General features: G+C 38.9%; 1 protein-coding gene across 9 annotated transcripts in view; it reads right to left on the reverse strand.

The window, feature by feature from the left end:
* CADPS2 (calcium dependent secretion activator 2) overlaps window positions 1–26389 on the reverse strand; it is a 497767-nt gene that overhangs the window by 119163 nt on the left and 352215 nt on the right. For all 9 annotated transcript variants that reach the window (XM_070423807.1, XM_070423806.1, XM_070423804.1 and 6 more), the window contains exons 12-13: window positions 20932–21068; window positions 19432–19619 (exon numbers count right to left, since the gene is read on the reverse strand). In XM_070423807.1, the coding sequence (XP_070279908.1) occupies window positions 19432–19619; window positions 20932–21068 (325 nt within the window). The remainder of the gene's footprint in view (window positions 1–19431; window positions 19620–20931; window positions 21069–26389) is intronic.

The raw sequence follows: 26389 nt of genomic DNA on the forward strand, positions 1-26389 counted from the left end.
TTATTCCCCCCTCCTCCATTTGCACAGAAAAGAATAAAGAGCAATTTTTAAAGACCCATTAGGAAATGGAAGCTTTATTTGAGAAGCAATAATGGCGGCACTATGTTAAATACATGTACTTCAGGCATTTTCTATGTTATGTGTATTAAAAGGCAAATAACTTAAAATTACTACCATTTTAAATACCTATCATTGAGTCATTGAGTCTATTAAAAAAGACCTTAAAAAGGAAGTTCTAGAATGTACTCTTTCAGACACTACAAAGTATGTTATTGCAGAAGCCTTGAGGAAAACTTGAACTAGTTATATTTTATGACTGTTTATCAGAAGACTCAGGGTAATAAGAGACTTAAAATAACAGGTTCATAAACTCAGTTATAAAGTAATGTCTATCAGCTGTACATTCAAGTCACACCCAGAACTTGACCAGCCCTCACCACTTCCACCGCTTCCCCTCTGGTTCCAGCCACCAGCTCTCCCCTGAGAACGATGCCAGCCTCTTTGGTCTCTCCTCTAGTCTCTTGTCCGAGCATTGGCAACACACTGTTGTGAACCCTTTTCAAGCATCAGACATCTCTTTGCAACGGCGGCAGTCATTTTAAAAGCCGAAGCCCTTAGAATGGTCTACGATACTTTCTATGATCCTCCTACCCCACACTGACTCTCTGACCTCTGCCCCTTCCAGCGAGTCCTGTCACTCTAGGTACCCTGGCCTCCTTCCTGGTTGCAAACATATGAAGTATTCGCTGCCTCGGGGTCTCCACTGCCTGGTAGCACTTTCCCTAGGCACACACACAGCTGGCTTGCTCCCTTCTCCTCTCTAGGGATTTGACTCAGGATTGTCGAGGTTGTCTCTAATCATCCCGATATAAAGGTACAGTCTCTCTCCTTCCCATAGGCCTCTTTTCTGTTACCAGGCTTTTTTGCTTGCCACTTTACATAAGGCTGTCATCCAACATGTGGCATATTTATTTATTTGTTTATATTCTGCCTCCTTCATGCTATACATCTTGTGCTTAGAACATCTTGTTGATGTTCAATAATACATAAATGCCAAAGAAATGAATGAGTGATACACAGACTATAAAAATATCAGTTATATAAGATTATGAGAATTCATGAATTAGTGCTCTCATAAATATTGCTTATTAGTGTTAATATGGCATAAATTATTTGGAACATTTGTTATATAACAGTAGATAAAATAGGATTTTTTTTTTTTGGAAAAGCAAACAGAGGCAGGTATTATAGTTAAGTATTCTGGGTAAAAAGATCTCTAACAAAAGTTAGCATGTATTTATTGGTACACAGCAGAAAATTTTCAGTGTTTACCTGCCATTTTAATTATTAGTAAAATGATTTACTTTAAATCTCAAGGATAAATTTTTTCCCTGCGATAATAAAAGTAAAAAGAACAATGCTTCTTTGACAATGATTAAAAGACTGTGAAAATGTGGTTACTGAAAATTCTAATATAAAAGACCAATTCTCTTATTTGAAAGTTAATTTGGGTTTAACTCTGTACTTATAATTAAATATTAAAGTGGTTCCGACGAGAAAGAAAAGTATTCTCATATATCAAGATTTAATATTTTTTGTTTTTTTCCCCTGGAGCCTATAGTTATTGAAACTACATGATTTAATAAAAGCAGAGTGTTCTCTGAAAGAAGTTCAAGTTATGAACAAATTATAAAACGCATTGTAACAGTAGATACATACCTTTTAATTATAGATATTGTCAAATAAGTAATGACATGGAACTTCCTGCTGGCATTACACAAGCAGTTGAACACCAAATGCAGTTGTGTCTATGTTAATTATATTTCAAAGATTCTTAAAAAAACAGAATTCATACAATAGCACCTTCTGCAAGTATTGCTTAATAGGTTTGATCTTACATCTGCCTATGGGTCACATTCTGTTTTAAGAGAAACTATCACACCTTTATTATACACACACTCTCTTTTCTGAAAGCCAGACTCATCCAAAAAATAGTTCCCACACAGTACTAAGGCCTATACAAATGAATTTCATTAAATTCCTCCCTGATCTAAAGGATTTTATCATTTGTGCTATTCGTCAAGCTGACAAATTAGGCATTTTAAAATAAACAGAATCCTTTATGTATACTGGACATCTTGGCATGGTTACCAATTCCTTCTGTAATGAGTGCAATCTAAGCTCTAAAGCAGGGGTCCTCAAACTACGGCCCGCGGGCCACATGCAAATACAAATATTGTATTTGTTCCCGTTTTGTTTTTTTACTTTAAAATAAGATATGTGCAGTGTGCATAGGAATTTGTTCATAGTTTTTTTTTTAAAACTATAGTCTGGCCCTCCAACGGTCTGAGGGACAGTGAACTGGCCCCCTGTTTAAAAAGTTTGAGGACCCCTGCTCTAAAGGGACAATTTATTTTTTATTTTTTTAAAAGACCTAAAAAACACACACAAGAGGGATAAACAGTGTAACTGATCCATTTTCTATGATCTTCATGGCTTTTGGGATAGTTCAGATGAGAAATTAGTTTCTATGAAGTTAAAGGATGATTAGACTATAGCTCAAGAAAGATCTAAGACAAAAGGATATAAAACTGGATAACAGAGTCAGGCACTTGAGCACAAGACAAAGGATCAATGAGGGACTCTTCCATATTCAGAAATGGACTAATCCGGTAGCTTCACTTCCCTTAGTTGAACTGTTTACAGTTCACACATTTTATAGTCCTTTTTTCCAATCTAACACCAAATTTCAGAGACTCCTAAGGCCAATAAAAATGAATTTTGGCATATTTAATAACCATTTTATCTGCGTAAGTTGGAGTAAAGAGGTCTTACTGGCTGTCGACATGTTTTCATAAACAGTGGTCCTGTGATAAGCTCCAACTAAAAGGGTTAAATTGCCCAAGTATTTTGTGAACAATACAAATTGTAAGACCTTCTTGGAGGATCATAGTGCAATCAAGGTGTATTAAAGAGTCTGAGAAGCCTGATAGTAAAGAAATCTGTTTAACTTTGTTTTTAAAGATATATTTTTATTGACTTCAGAGAGGAAGGGAGAGGGAGAGAGTTAGAAACATCAATGAGAGAGAATCATTGATCGGTTGCCTCCTACATGCCCCCTACTGGGGATTGAGCTTGCAACCCGGGCATGTGCCCTTGACTGGAATCGAACCTAGAACCCAGGACCCTTCAGTCCACAGGCAGATGCTCTGAGCCAAACCAGTTAGGGCAGAAATTTGTTTAACTTTAAACAACATGTCCCAAAGTTACTTAGTCACAGGATCTCCTCAAAATTCCCACTTCAGTGCTGATGAGCAGTTTTTTTGTTTTGTTTTGTTTTTAGTGAAAACTATAACATCTTCTATGGTTATTTTCTCAATCACTTTCCTCAGCTGAGTAGGTTCTAGATACTCGGGAGTAAATGTGACCTTGTCTTTATCATCTCTAGGAGTTTGCATACGGCCTGGAACAGAGTGCTCAGGGAACCGGTGAGTTGAATAAATACACCGGAACTACCACTGTACAGAAAAGCCTGGGAAATTGATGAGACAGGTTTTCTTCCCCCTCCCCTCCCAAGCCATCAGGTAAGTTTGCATGTCCTGGCAGTTTGGTGGTTTGTGGTTAAAGACATTTTGCAAGCAAGCGGACAAATGACTAAGTTTATGGTGCTTTGGGGTTTCTTAGAGGGCTCTGTTCACCTGCCCTCTCCTATACATTCCATCGTAGCTTCCTCTAACAGATGAGAAGGGGAGAGACACCTAGAGTGTGGTATTTCTGAATTGTCAATTCTGCCTGCAGCACAGCAGGTAAAAGTCACTTTGCACTTCGTGTATTTCCCACCAATATCCATTTGTGAACAGAATAAAAAAGAGAGGAAGGCACAGCATGAGAATAAGAAATGATGGAAGAGGAAGGAGAAAAATCTCTTATTTTTGTTTCCCCAACTTATAACACCTCCTATTGTTTCAAATATAATGACATATTATTTAGATGGTCATATAGTACATAATCAGATTCCTTTTATTTCCCTGAAATTTTACATATCCAGAGAAGACATTAATTTGATCCCTTCACATTCACTGAGATAGAAGACATAGTTTTTCTATGAGAAAATATTTTTAAGACAATTTTAAAATCATTCTTCTCTTTTTCCAAACACGCCTCCCTCCTACTCCTTTCCTTATTTGAATTTCCTACCACATTCTATTTTCTTTGGAGGTTTTTAAAGAGCAGACATTTCCACAGAGAAAGCAATGCCTGACACTGTGAAGGTATGTGATTTTGTCATGTAGTTTTTGTGTTAAGGCAACAAACGATATGCTAAGGACAGTTACAAAGATGTTTGATAGCTGACCTGACTTGCAACCAAACTCACAAACATTCTTGGACTAATCCAAATTAAATCACTGCCACACACAGCTCTAAAATTCAGGGGAAACAAAACACCGAGAGATTTTATACTAAAAATAAAAAATATTAAAGTTAGCGAGTGTGTTCTCTGATGCCAACATCACCCTCTGCCACACACCTAACATTAGTATTTTTCTTAAAAGACATGTTTTTAAATTAAAGGACTATATACAAACTATAATGTGGATGGAGGAATTCAGAAAAACACAGACACAAAAATTAAAATTTCCTATAAATGTCCCAACTATAAATAACTGGCAGTACCATTTTGTAAATATAATTCTAGTTCCTATTCTATAAATCTACGGATATTATTGTACATTCTGATTTATAAGGTGATTCTTTTAATGAACTGTAAATATTTTTAACATTATTTAAATATTCTAACATATACTTTTTAGTGGAAGGATATTATTTCATTATTGGAATGTACCATAATTTATTAATAGAATACTGTATTAGTAAAAATCTAGACATTTTCTCCCTTTGTTTTTCCTACCATAAATTCTGCTGCAATAACAAATCTTACACATAGATATAATTATCTTTATTGTTGAAAGTATTACAGATATCCCCTTTTTAAGAGATTAACCAAAGAACTTATATGCATATATGCATAACCTATGGACACAAACAATATATATATATTTTAACCCACCTCTAATTGTTTCCTTGGGATATATTTCTGAAAAAATATTTAATATATTTTTATTGATTTTTAGAGAGAAAGAGAGAGAGAGAGAGAGATTGAAACATCAATCTGCTGCCTCCTGCATGCCCACTACTAAGGTTTGAGCCTGCAAGATGGGCATGTGCTCTGAATGGGAATCGAACCAGCGACCTCTTGGTGCATGGATCCATGCTCAACCACTAAGCCACACTCTGAAAGCATATTGCTAGGTTGAATGGTGCTATCAATTGAATTGTGTCCCCCCTTCAAATTTATACCTTGAAGTCCTAATTGCCAATGTGACTGCATTTGGAAATAAGGCTTTAAGGAGATAATTAAGGTTAAATGAGGTCATAAGGGTGAAGCCATAAGCTGATAGGATTGGTGGTTTTATAAAAGGTAGAAGAATGAGATCTCTCTTCTATTATACAAAGACCCAGAGAGAAGGCAATCACCTGCAAGCCAGGAGGACAGTCTTCCCCAGAACCCGACCATTCTGACATCCTGATGTCAGAGTTCCAGTCTCCAGAACTGTGAGAAAATAAATTTCTGTTGTTTAATGTATGATGTTTTGGTATGGCCAAGATAACCAAGACAAATGGAATGTTATTGGGCATTTGATACAAATTGCAAAAGTGCTTTTTAAGAAAGCACTTATCAGCTTATACTCTGACCTATAGTCCATGAAATTATTAATTGCCCTGCAACTTCATCACCCATGGTCTTTTATCATTTGTCATGATAATTTTCAACTTTATACATAAAAAGACTCTTTCATTGTTTTAACACATTAATTTCTATGGTACAAAATGACACAATCATGCTGGTTATATAGGGTCTTTCTGTGGGCCATAAAAACCATTGCATCTAATTAAGAACATTTTAATTGCGAACTCTGCTTATGAAGTGTCCTGACATGTCACTTGCAAAATGTGTAAACAGTTGGCCAATGTCATTCTTTTACTTACTGGACAAATATGTATTGAGAACCTAGTTAGGTCCTGGGGATACAATATAAGCACAACAGAAGTGATCTTTACCCTAATGGAGTTTATAGTAAGGAAAGGTATAAAAAAGAAAAATCAGACCCTAAGTGTACAATTACATTTAAGAAGGGCAAAAGTGCAGACCTGATGTGGTTTAGATTTTCAAGGGCTGATGCATTTTGGGAACGATAGTTAAGCTGAGAGAAGAGGGTGAGCAGCAGTTAACCGGGTGGAACCTGCAGCAGAGGGGTCCTAGGAGGTTCTCCACAGAGATGTCTCATTTTTCCAAAATGCAAATTTCATCATGTGACTTCTGCTCCTAATATAGTCAACTTACTTGTTACTCTCCAAATCCCTCTTCACTACAAAACACCTAGACACTGAATAAATTATAGCAGGCACACTGTTAAATGTTGTACTATACTTATAACAAGTAAAAAAGAAGTTATCCAAAAGGCAGGAAAACAAAAATTGAGTCAGGAGCTAAAACCGAAGTAGGAGTGAACGTCAACACCAGAGCTGCCTTGGAAGCAAATGCTGACACCAAGGGCTCTTTACAGCTATGCTCAAAGGACTCAGCCACCGGGTCAGAGACCTAATGTGCCCGGATCACTAAACCTGAGATGCCTGTGAATAGGACCCTTGAATAGGCTGTGCTATCAGTGAAAGGATGGCTAGAAAGAATAAAAAATCTTGCAAAGGGAGGCAACAAGGAAGCCTGCCTGTATCCACCACATTTATAGACTGAGTGAAAAGGTCTTTTCTGAGAATATGCATCATAGACCTGACCTCATTATACTGAGTACTACTGTGCAGGCAAGGGGTCTCCAAAATGAGGGAATACAGTAGCTCCAGCAGCACCCCTATCACCAACTAAAGCAAGAGCAAATCCTCTTTGGAGGAAAGCATTTTCAAACAGGCCTTATAGATCTCCCACAGTTGATTTCAGAGATGTGTGTTTAGTACAAAAATGCTAGCTGAATAAAAAATGGTGACCATAGCTTAAACATTGGCAGAAACAGTAGCTATATATAACTAAAATACCAGACAACATAAACATGTCAGCAAGGAAGAAGCTGATTGGAGTGAAATGTTCTAACTTCTATAGGAAGACAGGAAATTTTATGATTAGTATAAGACTTTAAAAACATACATATGGCCTGGCTGGAACCAAGAAGTCAGAGTACGATTCCTGGTCAGGGCACATGCTGGGGTTGCGGGCTTGAGACACCTAATAGATGATGTTTCTCTCTCATCAATGTTTTTATCTTTCTACACCTCTCCCTTCCTTTCTCTCTAAAAATCAATAAACACATATATTTTAAAAAAAGACAAAAAACATACATATGACAAAATCTCAAATGTTGGACAATGTAAACTACTGAAGAAAAAAAAAAGAAAAAAAAGCTTACAAATGTGAGCCCAAAATGGTAGAAATGAATTTACTTATACAAATGCACATAACTGTAAATGGACTAAATTGATTTAAAAAATGTCATGTTGGATAATTAAATCAGAATCTAGTTTGCTATTTATAAGATGCACTAAAATACAAGAATACAGAAAAGCTAAACATATGAATAAACACGTAGCAGACAAATACTCACCAAAAGGCTAACATTAATAACTATCTAAATAAACTTTAAAAATACATTATTAGTTATAAAGAGGGCCACTAGATAATAATTTCTGTTCACTAGGAAGATTAAATAATTTTAAACTTAAGTGCAGCGATTAAGCAGCTTCAAACTATAAAAAGTAAAATTTGGCAGAAGTAAAAGGAAGAAGCCAATGGCAGTGGCGGTTCCCACTCAACCTTGGTCACAATCCCACAGATCAAACAGGCAAATAAGAAGAGTCTAGAAGATCTGAACCACACAAACCCTGCTTGTACTACTAAGCTACAGAGTAGACTTGTTTCAGGCAGCATGAAACATTTACAATATTTGGCCATAAAGAAAGTCTCTCAGCAAGTTATGAAGAATCAGTATCACACAGAATACATTCTATGAATAGAAATAAATTAGATTAGGTATCAGTTCTCAGGGAAAAAACAAAAAACTTTCACTTTATTAGAAGTTTAATACTACACTTATAAATAGCCCTTTGTCAAATAGAAATTATAATGACAAGTTAGAATTACTTAAGAGTGAATTTTAATCAAATATTACACATAAAAATTTATATATGTAGTAAAAGCAGTAATTGGTGGGAATCTTCAATGCTTATGTTATAAAAGAAGAAAAGCTAACTAGTAACATCAAACAGGAAGTTAGCAAAAAATAACACAAGGAAGGAGAAGAAATAATCAAATTAAAGACAATATTTAATAAAATGGTTGACTACAAAAAGGGGTACACAGAGAAACTTAAAGGGTGATGGAACTGTTCAGAATGACACTAGTGTGGTGAATATATGACTCTGTTTGTCAAAACCCACAGAACTATAAGAACTGGCCAGCACAGAACGTGAGCTTTACTGAATACAAACTTAAAGAAAACAAACCACCAGGTGTCGAAGGATCTCAGGATGGAATGCATATTGTGACAAGTGACACTAACTGTATTGTATGACATAACCTCACTAAAGAGAGCGGGGGAGAACAAAAGCTGTCCTATTGAACAATGTTTGGACTGGAAACCATAAAGCTACTGACTAAAAGACCTGTACACAAACAATGAACTCTAAGTAAAGAGATGGTGGAAGCCAGGTTTCTCGCTGTTAAAGAGAGAAGCTACAGACAAGCAAGAAAGGAAGGATAACCCGGGCTCTGTGGTATTGGACTAGAGTTGGAGACATCAGGATGGACTAACGGCTCTGTCCAGTGAGAGGGCCTGGAAGCAATGACAACCCAGTAGCTATGGGCATATCCATCATCCCGATCTTGTTTTCTAAATCCCATCGGTAATAATAAAAGTGTAATATGCTAATTAGACTGGAGTCCTTCCGGACAACCTTTCGGATGTCCTTCCAGACAACCTTCTGAATGAAGCCGGGGCTGAGAGGGAAGCCTGGGTCTCCGGTGCCAGAGGGAAGCTGGTGACGGCAGCTGGGGGAAGGAAGGCCTACTCTTGCATTATTTTCATGCATCAGGACCTCTAGTTCTTTAATAAAAGGAATTAGGACTCCTTGGAGAAATGGTTGATTCTAGGCGGAGGCAGGGAAAATATAAGATGAGCTTGTTTAGTACAAGAAAGATAGAAAATGCTCAAAGTCACTAATCATTGGAGAGATGCAAATTAAAAGGACAATGAGATATCATCTCACACCTGTTAGAAATCATCAACAAATCAACAAACAATTAAGTTTTGGTGAGGATGTGGAGAAAAGGGAATGCAGACTGGTGTAGCCACTGTGGAAAACAGTATGGAGTTTCCTCAAGAGGTTAAGAATGGAATTTCCATTTGACTCAGTGATCCCACTTCTAGGAAAATATCATAAGAAACCTGAAGCACCAATCAGAAAGAATATATGCACCCCTATGTTCATAGCAGCGCAATTTACAATAGCTAAGATCTGGAAACAGCCCAAGTGCCCATCTGCAGATGAGTGGATAAAAAAGCTGTTGTACATTTACATAATGGAATGCAACACAGCTGTGAAAAAGAAAGAACTCTTACCACTTGCAGCGGCATGGATGGACCTGAAGAGTATTTGCTAAGTGAAATAAGCCAGTCAGAGAAAGACAAGTATTACATGATCTCACTCATATGCAGAATCTAATGAACAAAATAAACTGATGAAAAAGAGACATAGAAGCCTGGGACAGACTGATGATTTCAGAGGGGAGATGGGAAAGGGTGGGGTGAGGAGTGATTAACCGGGAAACTTATGTGCACATATCCATGGCCCATGGACACAGACAACAGAGTGGTGAAGGCCTGGGAGTGGCGAGTGTGGGGAGGAGGGGGTCAATGGGAAAGAAAAAACAAAGGGGGCACCAATAATACTTTTCAACAAAAGTGCTAAAAAAAACAAAAAAAAACCACCACAAAACCCAAAAAACCCCACAAGGATGGGGTACATCACAGGGAGTCAGTCTGAAAGAGCTCTCACTGGCTCAAGCTAGAACAATTTGAACAACAGAGCAAATATACCAGTATTGGATTACAACCCAAAGTATAAAGGAATTATATATGAATCCATATTGATATAAATGGTGGACCAGATAATTAGAGAGGAGAGGACACAAATCTTCCTCACAGAAGATTACTTCATAATGTATGTAGCTAATCCTCCCTCCAAGGAAGTGGGAGGACTAGCTACATAGTTAGTTATATGTATACTGGAGGCTGGGTGCACGAAATTCATGCACTGGGGCGGGGGGTGTCTCTCTAAGTCCGGGAGCCCTCAGGGGATGTCTGTCCCTATGGTGAGCGGGCCTAAGCCATCAGTCGAACATCCTTAGCGCTGCCGCAGAGGCAGGAGAGGCTCCCACCACCGCTGCTGCGCTGGCCAGCTATGAGCCCAGAAGCCGGGCTCATGAGTGGCGCTCCCCCTGTGGGAGCACACTGATCACCAGGGGACAGCTCCTTCATTGAGCATCTGCCCCCTGGTGGTCAGTGCGTGTCACAGCAACCGGACATTCTGCTGTTTGGTCGATTTGCATATTAGCCTTTTATTATATAGGATATTTAGTACATATTTAATTCCTCTCTCCCCTTGTGTGTGAACTGCGCTTAGTCACTTGCTTCCTAGTAGTATGAAGAAAGCAAAATACCTTCACAGTGGAGAAAGCTGGCAAACACCACGTTAACCAAGTGACCAAGGTGAACATGGCTAGTGATGTCCTGTGGATATCATTACTCCTTGACAGAAACAGAAGAAAAGGTATTTCATCCCTTCAAAACCCCATAACCCCAGTCTAGTCATGAAAATGTCAGAGGAATCAAATTGAGGAATGTTTGACAAAATACTTGACCAGTACTCTTCAAAACTGTCAAGGCCATGAAAAACAAGGAAAGGCTGAGAAACTGCCACAGATCAGAGAAGACATGATAACAACATGCAATGTGGTATTCTGAGTTGAATCCTAGAACACAAAAAAGGACATTAATTTAAAAAATGGACTGATGATTAGCCAACAGTAATGTACCAGTGTTGGTTTCTTAGTATTGACAAATGTACCATGGTCATTATGATGACAACATTAGAGAAAACTGAAATCCAAAAGCTCTTTGTGCTATCTTTTCAGTTTTTCTGCAAATCTAAAATTACTCTAAAATAAAAACTTTACTTTAAAAGAATTCATGAAATGGAAAACAAAGAAACAAGAGAGTTCAACAAAGCCAAAGTTGCAATCTTTGAGAAGAGTTTATAAAAGTTTACAAACTTCTGGTAAGATGGACTGATGAGAAAGAGAGAAGGGGGAAGAATAAAGAATGGGGAAGGGGAGATGTTTGGAGATAAAGAAAAGCATCTGAAATGCACTATTTCCTAGAAAATTATAACCTAATAAACTTACTGAAGAAATAAATGGGAAGCCTGAATAGTTCTTTAACTACAAAAGAAACGATGCAATAGTTAAATATCTCTCCACAATAAGTCCCCACACCCAGATGGTTTTAAATAGTTCTTCTTTTAAATGTAATTTTATTATTGACACTATTACAGATGTCCCCCATATTCCTCCTCTTTGCCAACCTTCTCCAAGCCCTCTCTCTCCCCTGCCCTTCAAAGATGAGTTCTTGATCAACTTAAAAACACACAAAACAAGTTATTTGCCCGGCTGGAGTGGTTGAGCATCGTCCCATAAACTAAAGGATCATCGGTTCTATTCCTGGTCAGGGCACATGCCAGGTTTGTGGGCTTGATCCCCAGAAGGGGTTGTGCAGGAGGCAACAGATCAATGTTTTTCTCACCCTCTCTCTTCCTTTCTCTCTAAAATAAAAAAAACATATAAAAGAAGAAGGAAAAAACCTGAGTTCTTTGACTATCATCCAGAACAAGCAAGCAAACTACCCAACTCATTGTATATGGCTGCAATAACCTGTATGCCAAACCCTGACACAAACGGCATGATAAACAAAAATCACAGCCAATCCTGAGCATCAACATAGATCTGAAAATCCCAAACTGATGGGAAACAGTAATGGTAAGTGCTATACATGTATATACATACACAGCTTTTTGTTTTGCTTGATTGTTTCTAAGTAAGAGAATTACATATGTACTATGTTCTTTAAAAAGTTTAGTATGTCAGCAAACTCCATGGAAAGCCAACTCAAGAACCCAAATTCTTTTTTAAAAAAAATATATTTGTATTGATTTTAGAGAGAAAGGGAGAGGGAGATAGAAACATCAATGAGGAGAGAGAATCATCAATTGGCTGCCTCCTGCATGCCCCCTACTGGGAATCAAGCCCACAGCCTGGGTATGTGGCTTTGCCTGGAATCAAACCTGAGACCCTTCAGTCCACAGGCCAAGGCTCTATCCATTGAGCCAAACCAGCTAAGGCAAGAACCCAAATTCTTTACCCCTCCTAATGATGCTAAGAAGGCTCTGAAGATCTCAAGTTCAAGACAAGCTAACCAGAGGAGTAGCTCTTTGCTTCTACTCCTTGTTAACCTGGTCTATATTCTAACATAAACTGACTCTTTCCCTTTCCCTTGTCTCCTTCTCAGCAATTCACCTTCAGCAGGCTCTTTTATGCACTGTTTCAGAAAAACCCAGGCAGGAGCTGTTTGCTGTGAATGAATGGTGTGAAGGGAAAACAGAGGAGAGTGATTAAGTAACCTTAGTAACGATTCCCCAAGTTCTGGTCTGGCGACTGCTTACCTTGCACAATGGGGTTCTTTACTTCTGTTCAGGCTGAGTCTTGGCCACGCCCATATTAGGCCCACAGTGTTTCCCAGCAGCATGGGAGTGGGGTGGCAGGGGGCGGGGGGGGCGGGGGGGGGGGGTGGTGGTGAAATAGCCTCACCATGGAAAGCACATGAGGTGAGGCACCTACTCACTGCTTCCCAGTCGCATCCTCCTTTTTGCCACTTGTTGATAGTATGCTGCTGTAACAATGACACCCTCAAAGTTCACCTCTGTGCTGTCAGTCTTCCACACAACAATTCCCCAAAACTTACTTAACTACCGTACTGTACATGAAATATCACCAACTTGATATTTAAACGATATTTCATCATTTACAAAGTGTTTACATGATTTACGTGACCTACTTAGGAGCCATGTAAAGGCAGACAGCATTAACATTATTAATCACAAGGAAGTGATGAGAAACTGAGGCTCAGACCATTTGAGTAAAATGAAATAGCTCTTAAGTAGAACCACTGGGAGAGGAAGACTCCTAGCTCACTGGTATTTCCAAGGTACCAAGTTTCTCCCCATACCATTCACTGTGCTGTTTTTGTCTGTCTTGTTTTGAAAGGCATAATTATCTTGCTTGAGTACTGAACTCAAGGTTGGGTGGAAGAAATATTGCTGCTGGGAAAGTTTGAGGCAGATCTGGGATTGTTCTAGGTTTCCGATATTCAAAAAAGAACCCTCCGTGCAGACTGTCAAGGCACTCAGTGATAAGTGCCCTTCAACCTTGGCACACACAGCATGTGGAAGGGAATCTGTCAGATTGGCCACAGTGCATAAGGATAACCTTGCTCTGATATTTGATCTGATTGTTCACTTGTCCCAGAAGTAAGTCTCCAGATTTAGGATTTGTATAGCATTTATGCTTAAGTTCTCTATGCCATATATCCAAGACTAGGATTAAGAAGTGATGATGACTCGCCCCGGCCCAGTAGCTCAGTTGGTTAGAGCAGCGGTTGCCAACCTTTCGGACCTCACAGACCACCAGCGGTCCGCGGACCGCCAGTTGGCAACCGCTGGGTTAGAGCGTCATCCCGAAATGCCAAGGTTGCAGGTTTGATCCCCAGTCAGAGCACATACAAGAATCAACCAATGAATGCATAAATAAGAGGAACAACAAATTCTCTCCCTCTCTCTCTCAAATCAATAAAATCAATAAATAAAAAATGAAAAAAGTAGTAATGTAGTAATGAGGGGGGTGAGGGCTGGTTAAGGTGGGAGAAGGAGGGTGGGGGGTAAAAATGGAGACATCTGTAATAGAGTCAACGATAAATATAAAGTAAAAACATGTGGTGATGAAGATTCTTAATGACCCTGATTGATGTGGTTATCTATGATTTTGCTAAAAATGCACCATTGTCTCTAAAATTAGAAGCAGGAAGATGACCATAATTTCTGAGGCGATAGGTAAGAAGATGGAGGTTTCGTGATATGATGTGACTGATGCCCATAAAGACTGCCCACCACTCTGTGCTGTGACCTGGAACCCACAGAAAACAGGGATTCCTGTCTGCTGCAGCCTGTACTGGAAGCTGGCACGTCGGGTCGGAGCGGCCCCTTCCCTGTGCACTGAGGAGTCAGTGAACGCACCGCAGATCTTACATTACACGGAAACACAAAAGCCATTTTGTGTCGCTGCTGCTGCCGCTTCTCCACCCTCAGCCTGCCTTACAAAACCAAGATGTATAACCACACAGATCAACCTAGAACTTTGCCCCCCGACGCATTGTCTCTGCAAGTCTTTTTCTCCCTCCTGTCGGTCCTCGGGGGCACGGTGGCTGAGCGAGTGGCTGTGTTATTCACGATGTGTGCGGCTCTCATCCCAAGGAGTGTGTCTGTTTCTGTCCTTGACTCACTTTTTCTCTCTCCCTTCCTTTTCCCCCCTCTCTTTCTCAGTCCCAGCACCAGCCAGGCCTTTTCTGTTGAGCTCTATTCTTTTATTCCCGAGACACTCAGAGTGCTATTCAGAGATGTGTCTGCACAGAACGCACACACCCAGAGCGCTCGACGCCGGGGAAGAGGACGTGCTTCCGAGAAACTTCCCCGCCAGACAGCTCTGCTGTCCTTCACATCAGCCACGAACAAAAGGCAATCTTTTTTCCTGCCCATTGTTTGCAAGAGGTAGTTCAGGCAATGAACGAAATGACTCTCTCCGTGTGAGTCTTGACAGATGAAAAAATGATCATAAAAGGAGACGATGGCAAACTCTGACTGGAAAGCCAGACTTGACATTGACAGTGTTTTTAATGAAAATCTGCATAGATATCAGATGCTGCAGACGTGGCTAAGAGACGCTAGTTTTCACAAGGACAGGTCGCTCAAACCTGATTACTCTATCAGCGGAGGAATTAAGAGTATCATTACATACACACTGAAATATTTCCATTTAGCATGAGGTATAACCACCAATTTTTCATGTTTTTCCTCCTCTCACAATTTACATTCTTGTCTCTGGGCGAGAAGCATATTTGAATAATAACTAATCAATACGGACATAGCATTTTATGATTATCTAGTACCTGCACATTAGTATTTCCCCTTTTACATATGAACTCTGAGTTTCAGAAAGGTTAAATGATTTGCCCGACAGGGATCTGTCTGCAAATTTCAGAGCCGAGATTCAAGTAGAGATCTGCCTCTTTTTATTCTTTCATTGCGACAGCATGACATTTCTGAATGACATCCACTTAACTCTAAAAATTACAGGAAGCATTATACCTTTTAGCTTACCTTGTATAATTTCTGGCCTACACTGAGGTTCAAATTTCTCTAAAACCTGCACTTCTTGCTTTCTTTTTTTTTTTAAAGATTTTTTAAAAATTGATTTCAGAGAGAAGGGACAGGGAGAGAGAGATAGAAACATCAATGATGAGAGAGAATCACTGCTCGACTGCCTCCTGCACGACCTCACTGGGGATCAAGCCCACAACCCAGGCATGTGACCTCCAGGTTCATAGGTGGGCTCTCAACCACTGAGCCATGCCAGCCGGGCCTTGCTTTCTTTTTACTTAAGCTACACGTGACCTAACTGTTGGGTCAGAGACTGACTAAAATTTCAATTCTAAAACATACCCAGAGATACCTGCATATGTACATATTTTAACCTGGAAAATGGATTTAATATGTACTATTAACATATGCATGAACATAAAAACAGACCTTAGATTTCACTTTACAGTGTACCACCACAAAGAAAACAATACTTTTACAGAATACAAGTAACTATGGCAACCTATAGATTCCAATCAGGCTGCCTCCCAGGCAGTGGCAGCAGCTCCCGGCTGCCATTAAAATGTATCTCAAATGCATACAGTTTGGGGGCGCATTAGCTGAATTTCCTACTTAATGTTTTCAATTTAATGTTACCTTTCTGTGTTAAGGACAAAAATAATCCTATCATACGACATTTGCTGGGTATGTCTGTTTCATTGCATCCATGTTATCTTCTTGCTTCTGGGAGTGCTGCCTAACACTGGAGGCCTGCCCTCTGACAGCCGCTGGTCAGGAGGAATTAGGATGGAGCCAGGAGGTAAGACCAGTTTCAGTAAAACAGCCCCCGCCATGCTGGTTATCAATGGTCAGCCATCCCGACGGTGCCTGCTCCTCTCACTCCCCGCACCCCCTAAGTTTGCTGAGTTCAGATGGTTTCATTTGAGGTGATGTGAAAAGCAACCACAGCCTGCAACATCCCCCTGATTTCCACGAAAGGCTGAGTTCCATAATGAGGGCAGAGCCTGAGCAGGTTCTGAGACCAGGGTCGCTTTTATTTCATCTTGGGATGAGAAATGGCAACAGTGGCCACTGCAATTCAACAGATATTTATTGTGCCCCCACAATATGCAAGGCACTGTGGTAAGGCCTTCAGAGGATACTAGGTGAACGAGACTAGTTTTTGCCTTCAAGATATGATCTAGTAGAATTGAAGGGTGTGTGTGTGTGTGTGTGTGTGTGTGTGTGTGTTTATAGCATATAAGTATACATGATACATTTCATAAGAAAGCTACAGATAAAAGGGTTTAGTGTTTGAACAAGTCTTCTTAAAGGAGTTTTGTGATTCTAACTATTATAAAACTTGGAAACAGACACATTACAGTAAAAATACACAGGCTATCTGGGGGGTAAAGATCATGTGTGGAATATTTGGACTTCATACTAAGTAGAGAGAATGAGATGATATTGAGAAAACCCAAACATTATAACATGGGATCTATTTTTAATTTAATAATCAAATGAGAATCATTGAAGTTTTATGAAAGAGAGTACAGTAAAAATTAATCTGTAATTTAGAAGGCAATTGCCAGGCTACTATAGGGAGAAAAGCAGCAGTAGAAAGATGCATAAACACAGATAAGCAAGAAAAAACTGAAGGTCCGGATAAGGGTAGGTGCATGGAAATGGTAGAAAGACAAGTCTGAGGAGTACTAACGAAGACGGAAGACAAACTGAGTCTAGGAGGTCAAGAAAAAGATGAACGAACAGTGAATGGGCCATGAATGCAGGTAACAGTAGTATAAATAACAAAGCCATTCTTTCATTCATCACATATTTACTGAACACTTTGTGTCAGGAGTGATACTTTTTGCCAGGCACTCTGCTAGGAGCTAAGAGAGGTACAGGCGCTAGTTTGGCGAGATGATGGATTTAATTTTATATGAGGGTCGAAAGTCCTGGCAGAACATCCAAGTCCGAAATTGCTGATGGAGATCTGTTCTGTAGAAGAGTAACTGGGTTGGGATTATCTGCACCGAGAGAGGTCACAGTTGAAGCTGCGAGATCACTGAAGCTGAATTTTCACTGAAGTAGGAAAGGTCTCAGAAAGAAGAGAGCAAGTTTAAGAACAGATGTGAGAAACAAACACTAGCCTGTACTTGGTGTCTGGAGGAACAGGACCTGTGAGCGAAGAGATGGTAAAAAAAAAAAAAAAAAATGAGAGGAGAGCTGAGGTGGTGCCGCCTCAGGGAGAGAAGCAGCACTTTAAGCAGCACAGGGTCTATAGCAGTGGTTCTCAACCTTCCTAATGCCGTGACCCTTTAATACAGTTCCTCATGTTGTGGTGACCCCCAACCATAAAATTATTTTCATTGCTCCTTCATAACTGTAATCTTGCTACTGTTATGAATCGTAATGTATCTTATATGCAGGATGTATTTTCATTGTTACAAATTGAACATAATTAAAGCATAGTGATTAATCACAAAAACTATGTAATTATATATGTGTTTTCCGATGGTCTTAGGCAACCCCTGGGAAAGGGTCGTTCGACCCCCAAAGGGGTCGTGACCCACAGGTTGAGAACCACTGGTCTATAGGATGTGCCATAGCATCAACTTTCTGATGAGAGTCAGGGGAGTGAAGCTGGGGCAGAGGTGACTGTGTTATCAGGCACTCCATTTCAGAAAGCCTCACTGGCAAGCGAGGAGCCAGAAGCCAGACAGGGGAGAAGACAGTGGGAAGGTAGCTTGACATGATGACAAGACGTAAGACGACATATGGGGTCACACAACGGCCTTTGACCACATCCCTGGCAGGCACGGTTCTAAGTGCTTGATATATAAGAATGTATTTAATCCCGATCACAAGTGATGATTTTTGTGAAAGGTTCTATTTTATGTCTTTCTCAAAGGTAATGAAGCAGAGACACACAGATTCAGAAGCTTGCCCTACCTCATACAGTGCACAAGTAGCAGTTGGAAGCCAGGCAGTTTGACTTCAGAACGTCCTGACCAATCTGTTATGTGGTGGGGCTAGGTGAAGCTTGGCCAGGCTTGTGGGAAGAAAGAAACGGAAATGAGGTGCCACTACTCCATCTCCTTCTTCACTTGCTTCCACCAGGATGCCATCAAGAGGGAGCGATGGCATCCTGGTGGAAGGAAGCAAGTGAAGAAGGGGATGGGGTAGTGGCGCCTCATTTAGGGAGGAGCCCTTGGTTCTCCAGAACAGGATTCAGAAAAGACAGGGGGAGTGACATGGAGAGATTTTTGGCTCAGAGGTACACAGACTGGGGAGTCTGCATTACGTGATTTCTTGCCCTTCTGATTAAGCAAGGGAAGAGGTCACTGGAGTGAGAAAGGTAGGTTAGGGAAGGGGCTAGGAGAAGACACTACATAAACTCCACTGTTTATGTTGCCTTATCAATGAAAGCTTATTCCACAGTGGAAAAGCCAGCATCATTAGGAATACACAAACCTCTCAGCACCACCTGCCCACACACACACATGCATTACAACGGAAATTCCAATGACACTCAAGCTGTGCAGACCTTGGTCCTAGGTGGCCTCTAAGAGCTTAGAGGTGACGTCTAATCCCAGATATGCTCTCTCTCACTCTCTCTTTTCCAAGCGGCTTCAACGGCCAAAAGGGACATTAACGTGCAGCCCACCTAAATCGACAGCATATTGATGTACATTTTTCCTTTGTGGGATTTTGTGGGGTTTTTTCCTCTCTAAAGAAGTGTTTGCTATTTAAAATCTGTTCCTAGGTGATGACAAAACACTGTTCACTCTTCCCAAGTCCACCCCACACCTTTCATTGTGTGTTTGCAAGTTAAAATACCTGTTGCCGTGCACATGAGAGGCGCAGAATGCAAAGCTGTAATGGAGCAGGGTGGGGTCAATGACAGCACCGTTCTCTGAGTGTTCCATCAGCTCTGCAAGGTAGCAGAGGTGTCTGTGGCAGCCTCGCACACCGTACCGGGCACAGTACTCATCCAACACAAAAACCTGGCCAGGGCTAAACCAACCCTACAAAAAAAAAAAAGAAAAAAGATTGTTTTTTTCTTTTGGTACTGAGATCTGCTTTTCTGAAGGCACTGTTATGCATCATAAAGAAAAGCTGAATTAAAGTGTCTTTTTAAAAATTTTCTAAAAATATATTTTATTGATTTTTTAGAGAGAGGAAGGGAGAGGAATAGAGAGTTAGAGGAATAGAGAGTTCTCTCTCGATGAGAGAGAAATATCCATCAGCTGCCTCCTGCACACCCCCTACTGGGGATGTGCCCGCAACCAAGGTACATGCCCTTGACTGGAATCGAACCTGAGACCCTTGAGTCTGCAGGCCGATGCTCTATCCACTGAGCCAAACTGGTTAGGGCTAAAGTTTCTTTAAAAAAAAGAAATATATATATATATATATATATATATATATATAGAGAGAGAGAGAGAGAGAGAGAGAGAGAGAGAGAGAGTCAATTTCAGAGAGGAAGGGTGAGGGAGAGATAGAAATATTAATGATGAGAGAGAATCATTAATCGACTGCCTCCTGCACGCCCCCCACTGGGGATCGAGCCCGCAATCAGGGCATGTACCCTTGACTGGAATTGAACCTGGGACCCTTCAGTCTGTAGGGCTGACGCTCTATCCACTGATCTAAACCAGCGAGGGCTAAAGTGTCTTCAGGCATTTTTTTCATTAATGGTATGTTTCTGGTTATTTTCAGAATATCGAATGTCATCAGTTTTTGAACTGATTTGGACACTGGAAACCTAAAATCATTCTCTCTCTATGGCCATGGAAGGTATGGGCACCTGTTCTCCATAACTGAAGGAATGCAAATGATCTTCTGAGGGTTAGATGAGACTAAAGCGTTCCTATTATATAGACAGCCCCTGCCCTATTTACCCCTCTGTTTCTTTCCCCCTGTTAATTAGGTTGTCTTTCTAGGAACAAAAGAGAGACTTGAAAAATATATCAACCTTTGGTGAACAGAACTTAAACCTTACAATGTCTGTACAGGTGTTGGTAAATCCTGTCACGGAGGGTTTTTTATCTTCATTAAAGCCTTCTATTTTCATTCGACCTTCTCCAGAGGCACCGATAAGCCACAGCTCAGGGTCTGCCTGAGTCTATTCTCCTGTCTATTGAGTGGCACAGCAGTGGTCTTCAAGTGTATAATTTTCAAATTGGGAAGCAATCGATTGGAATCCTTCACCCCTAACTCCAACTACAGTTATTAAACAAGTCAGGAATAAAATGCCGCTTCATAACAAGTATTTCTCACTTTTAAACCTCTTGAATTCTAACCTGTGGGGAACCAGACAGAAAGACTTGTACTTACCAAGCAAGAATAGGAATCATTCAGTCTGTGATCCAAAGTCTGCCTCTGGAGTATTCTGAAAAGGGAGGCGTGGTCAAGCTTGCAAGGGTTTGCAGAAATAAACTCATCCATACCATGTTTCTGAAAACGGTCTGCATCTGTGAATTCAGAAAAACATGTATAATAAAATTTATATTTTTGGTTTAATAACGGGTAAATGGATTTTTTTAAAACCACAAAATGCATGCCTCATAATAACAAAAGATTACCTTCTATTACATAAAATAGGATGAATTCAGCATATGAACATAAATTGCATTTTTTGGGGAGTCCACATAAAAATGACAGAGAAAAATTTACAAGTCATTTGAAATGAGGTGATGAAATCCTATTTTCTTTCAAAGCTACTTCTAATACTCATCACAGAAATAATAGTATTTTTCAATTTTAGGAAAACTTGATCCATTTTAAGTACATATTGACTTAGGAATGACTATAAAAGAACCCAAGTCTATTCATAAAAAACTGCAATGATGGCTAGAAGCCTGCTTCCCAAATGGCAAACTAGGACAGAAATGAACACACAAGCTTTAGTTGGACCACTTCCAGTCCTCTTTTTATTTTTATTTTTTGTATGGAGCCTTTAATGGGACCAACCTTAATGCAGAAATGGCAATGAATGCTCTCAAGCTTCAAGTTTAAGAGACATGAAAAAGGGAGCATCATGTTTGTGCAAATATGCAGACAAAGCCTAAGGTCCCACATGGCACTTCAATCAAAGGCCCAAGTTCATTGTTCTTTACAGATTGCATCTTTCAACGCCTGTAGACCCCGCGGGTGTATCAAAAGGCAAGCTTTTATGATTGCTTTCATTAATGGCATGTTTTGTCAAAGTCTTCAATGTGAGTTATTTACTAAGGATAGAGAGAGAGAGCCACACACCACCCCAAAGAAGTGCTGGGTGTTACTACATTAGCTCTGTTGGAAATGGTGCGCATATTGGTCAAGCAATCAGTTATCAGGATAAAAGGGGGCTCTCCTCATAATGGTGGAGCTGAAGCTCCATTGTTCCTTAAAATTCACAGATAGACCTCGTGTCTGGTCATCACAAGAAGCAGAGCCCTAAATGTAAGCTAACTGTGGTTTTTAAAACCTACATGGTGCAATCCTAAAGTTGCAAAGGAAAGGAGACAAAAGTTTATTGATTAAACCCAATTATAGAGTCAGGCTCATAATAAAACTCAATATTGATCTGTGGACATGATGCTAACATAATCAGTCACATTTAGATATTTAGCCCAGATCATATTGATCCATGTCAACTTCAACTTTCAGCCATATTTATGGATGGAAGAACTATATAATTCAAACTGAAGGGCCTTCAGAATCACATAAAAAAAGATATACAAACTAATATATATCTTACAATATCAAAAGGTGGATGTAGCAAGCAACGAATGTCCATTTATTGATGATGAAAGGTAGGGGGCTATAATCCATGGAAAAGTAGCATATGTATCCCTTTACATGTAATACTCACCTGGATGGTTAAATATAGGACATGTGGTAAATTAGTATTTATTAGATGAACACTAAACTAAACTCATTTTTCTGAACTCTGAAATGAGACAATTCAACTTCCAATGTATTATATTCTTATGTGTGATACTTTTAATATAAAATTAAATGTGATAATGCAAAATAATATCAGATGAGAATGAGGTAAACTGTTGAAAGCTGCAAGGCACATATAAACCCAGAAGATTATGTTTTATTTTTAAAAAATTATCTTAGAACCTTTATTTCTGCATTTAGCTGAGTACAAAATCTTTGAGTATCACCTTTATGAAATTAAATTACTAGTTTTATAAAACATCTGCTGAATTTTATTCATTATTTTTTCACCAGGGAAGGTCATAACAGGAAGTTAAAAATAACACCCATTAATGGCTTATCTGTTGAGAATAGGATATGTAATAGAGAAAAAAATCCACAATTCTCAATTAACTATAAAGGTTTGTAGAAGAAAATGTCTATTTTAAAACAATAGGTATACAGTTCTTAAATAAAATATACAAGTTCCTGGGGAAAAAAAACCTATGGTTCATTTCTATAATTAATCATATTTTCAAAAATAAATGTACTCATGCATATAAGTCTAAACCATAAATGTGACAAGGCTTTCTGAGTCATATACATAAAGGAATAATGACTGCCAACAATTGCCATTAGTGATAAAAATCATACTCATGATAGAAATTTAAGTCACATATACAAATTCTATAGTGACAGTGAGAAAACAACACACTAAAAATTCTCTAAAAAAACAAACACACACAACCCTCCATGGTTATAATTCTATGACAGTAAAATGTACTCTTAGGGATTATCCCATCTTCAAAACATAGGCTGTAAAGACCACGCTCCTCGACTTCTTCCTTTCTATGTCTGAAAGCACAATTCAAAATATTTTATGCAAATATACTTCACTGTGCACCGTTACACCGAGAAGGAGAAGAGGTGGCCATTCACTAGCATTGAGACTACCCAGGTGTCCAGACTGGGACTTGAGTACCAAAGGACTCAGAAGATGGTGCTGCTCGTTAATGGTCACCTTCTCTGCAAAACTCTCAGCTGATCGAAGCGGCCATGAACATTTTCAAATACAATAACTTCGTTTAAAGTTGTCCTATGTTTAGGAGCTGGCCTGGACCTGCATTTACTGCTACCCACACCTGGTCATACTTCCCTTTTAGCGCAAACTCTCATTGAGCTTGAAAAATTTGCAGGGAGTTAAAAGTGGCATAGAGAAGTACACACCACTTTTATAGCACCCCTAGAGCTGCTAATAGGAAAAGCTTGATGTTAAAAGTTTAAGTAGATTCCTTCTGAGATCCATCAATCTCAGAGGAAAGTAATGATGGGGAAGAGAGAGAGATGAACTAAAGAACGCAGATACATATAAGCAATATCCATGGACACAGACAATAGTGCTGTACCTGGGGGGGGGGGGGGTGTGTAGGGTGGAAGGGGTCAATAGGGGAAAAAGGAGACATCTGTAACACTTTCAACAACAAAGATAGATTTTAAAAATTTTCAGTAGATCATCCTGGTGGTATGTTTGTGTTTTATGTATAGATGTTTTATGCTGATACCGAAGAGAAATGGTTGACAGATATATTAAGTAGAAGTTTGTTCTCACCTCTGTTATTGACCCAAATGATTTCCTAGCTTGTTTTTGCTAAACTGATTAAAAACTGATGTATGGATTTACACATCTTGCTTTCTGCAGCAAGTAACATGTAATAATTTCACATGATGACAATTTTAATCAACACATACAGACCTAGAATCACAGGCCAAGTACACCAATATTCAACATTTAGTTAAAATAATATATTCAATGTAAAGCAAGACATATTTTACCTTATGTGTGAAATTTAACTTATCAGATCAATCAGGAAAATTAGCTTATATAATTAAATGTAAATTTATACTCTGATTTAAGAATTAAAAATTGGCTTAAAATCGAAAAGAAGGTAACTTTTCTGTTTAATTTTTGACATTAATTTATGACTGGAAGTCCACTAGCACTGTGTCAGATTCTATATTATGAAACATACACACTGTATTATGCTACATACATGAGTTAAAAGATAAAATGAAAAATAAGGTGCTTGCATATTAGTTTAATTTGAGACAGCAAAGAAGGATAGTGTAACTAAAGAATGTCCCATAAGTCAGGCTAAAGGCAGTGTCCACCCTATTTCAGAATTTCTATATATCCTGAGAGTCAAGGAAATAGAGAAGAATAGATTATCTTATCAGAGTAATATATAAGAACATGCCATTATTTATATCCTAAAAATATAATAAGGTTGTCTTCCAATAAGCTAGATTTTATTATTATTTTGTTCTGACTATCCCTAAATATCTGGTGTGCTTAGTTTTGAAAACAAGCTTTCTTTTTTAAAGTTATAACACAGAAAATTCAGGAGAAGAAATGAATTAGCAACTAGTCCTTCCACTTAAATTCACCCACTGTGAATATTTTAGGTATAATTCTATCTATATTTTTAATTTTTTTACTTAGTGAAAATACTATCACATAACATAATTTAGCATTTTTCCATTTAACCTTATTGAGCATTTTTGCATGCTATTTTATCACCTTTATAGACATTACCTTTATACCCACATGAATGATAGGTAATAGGTTGTTTCTACTTTTCTATTGGGCAAAAATAGGCATTTTGTTTCATAAATGGTAAAGTTAACCTAAATTTTCTAGGTTTACCTAGAAAAAAGGAGATTGACATTGTAAATAAGGTCATGATACTCCTTTAAAAATTGTGTCATTACCTAATTTTTATACAGTGAAGCAAAAAACAAACAAAAAACCCATGAAAATACTTACCCTTACCCGCTATCAGTCAGCAAAAAAATTAAAAAACAAAGCATCGTTAAGTGGGTTAGGAACATATTTCTTTCTATAGCTAGTCATACTAATTTTATTATTTTCTTGCTCTCTAAGAATTGTTCTTCCAAGAGAGCAATACTAGGGCAGGACTTTCTGCAGTGGCCCAGTGGCATCTCTGCGACAGGCCACACTCAGCATTCTCATTCGCATGAGACAGGAACACATTTTTCTCCCTTCCTTCCTTTTTTATTTATTTATTTTTCCTCTTTAAAGAAAGATAAAACAGCAGAGTCTGCTCTAATGGAAAATTTTACCACAAGCCTAGAATACAAGAAAGCTGTCGTTAACCCAACTGAAACAGTTTGGCTTTTTAGAAGCAACTTAGTTGAGAGTAGAACAAAATCTTTAAAGTACTGAGAGAAGTCTTTCAAAACAACGGTAAAAACTTTTTTCATATATGAAACAAAAACAAAATTCATCACTATCATACATGCACTGCAAGAAAAGGCAAAGGAAGGCCTTCAAGAAGAAATAAAATCTCTCTCCAAGAGAATGAGGAGCACCAGAAGTGGGTGAGTATATACCACTTCCCCATATTATCTAAAGTTCTTTAGAAGGTAACTGTTTAAGGCAATAATGCTAACAGCAATGCATTGTGGGATTTCCCACAGAGGTAGAAGTTAAATGTATGACCAGACTAGCTCAGAGGCCAGGAGGGAAGAAGTGAAAGTCTACTCCTGTAGGGTCCACATACTATGCACCAAGTGATATCACATGATGATGGACTATGGTAAGTTTAAAGGTATATCATTTAACCCCAAAGCACTAAAGTGACTGGAGTTCACATTTCATCTGTAATTATTTGACTAAAGTGCCTTTAAGATGTCCAGATGTGATACTAAAGGGTGCCAAAAAGAAAAGGGAGTGGTTATTTGAAGCATAACAAGTAGGAAAAGAAAATGCACGTCAAGATGTTACTCCCCTACAGAAGAATCTTGCGAGTAAAAGGTGCTGATTGAAAAGTCACCGTTTGAGCTTAAATTTATAGACAAACGGAAT

This window comes from Myotis yumanensis, unplaced genomic scaffold, assembly GCF_028538775.1.
Source record: "Myotis yumanensis isolate MYYU_CA2020_CCGP unplaced genomic scaffold, mMyoYum1.0.hap1 SCAF_9, whole genome shotgun sequence".
Lineage (NCBI taxonomy): Eukaryota > Metazoa > Chordata > Mammalia > Chiroptera > Vespertilionidae > Myotis > Myotis yumanensis.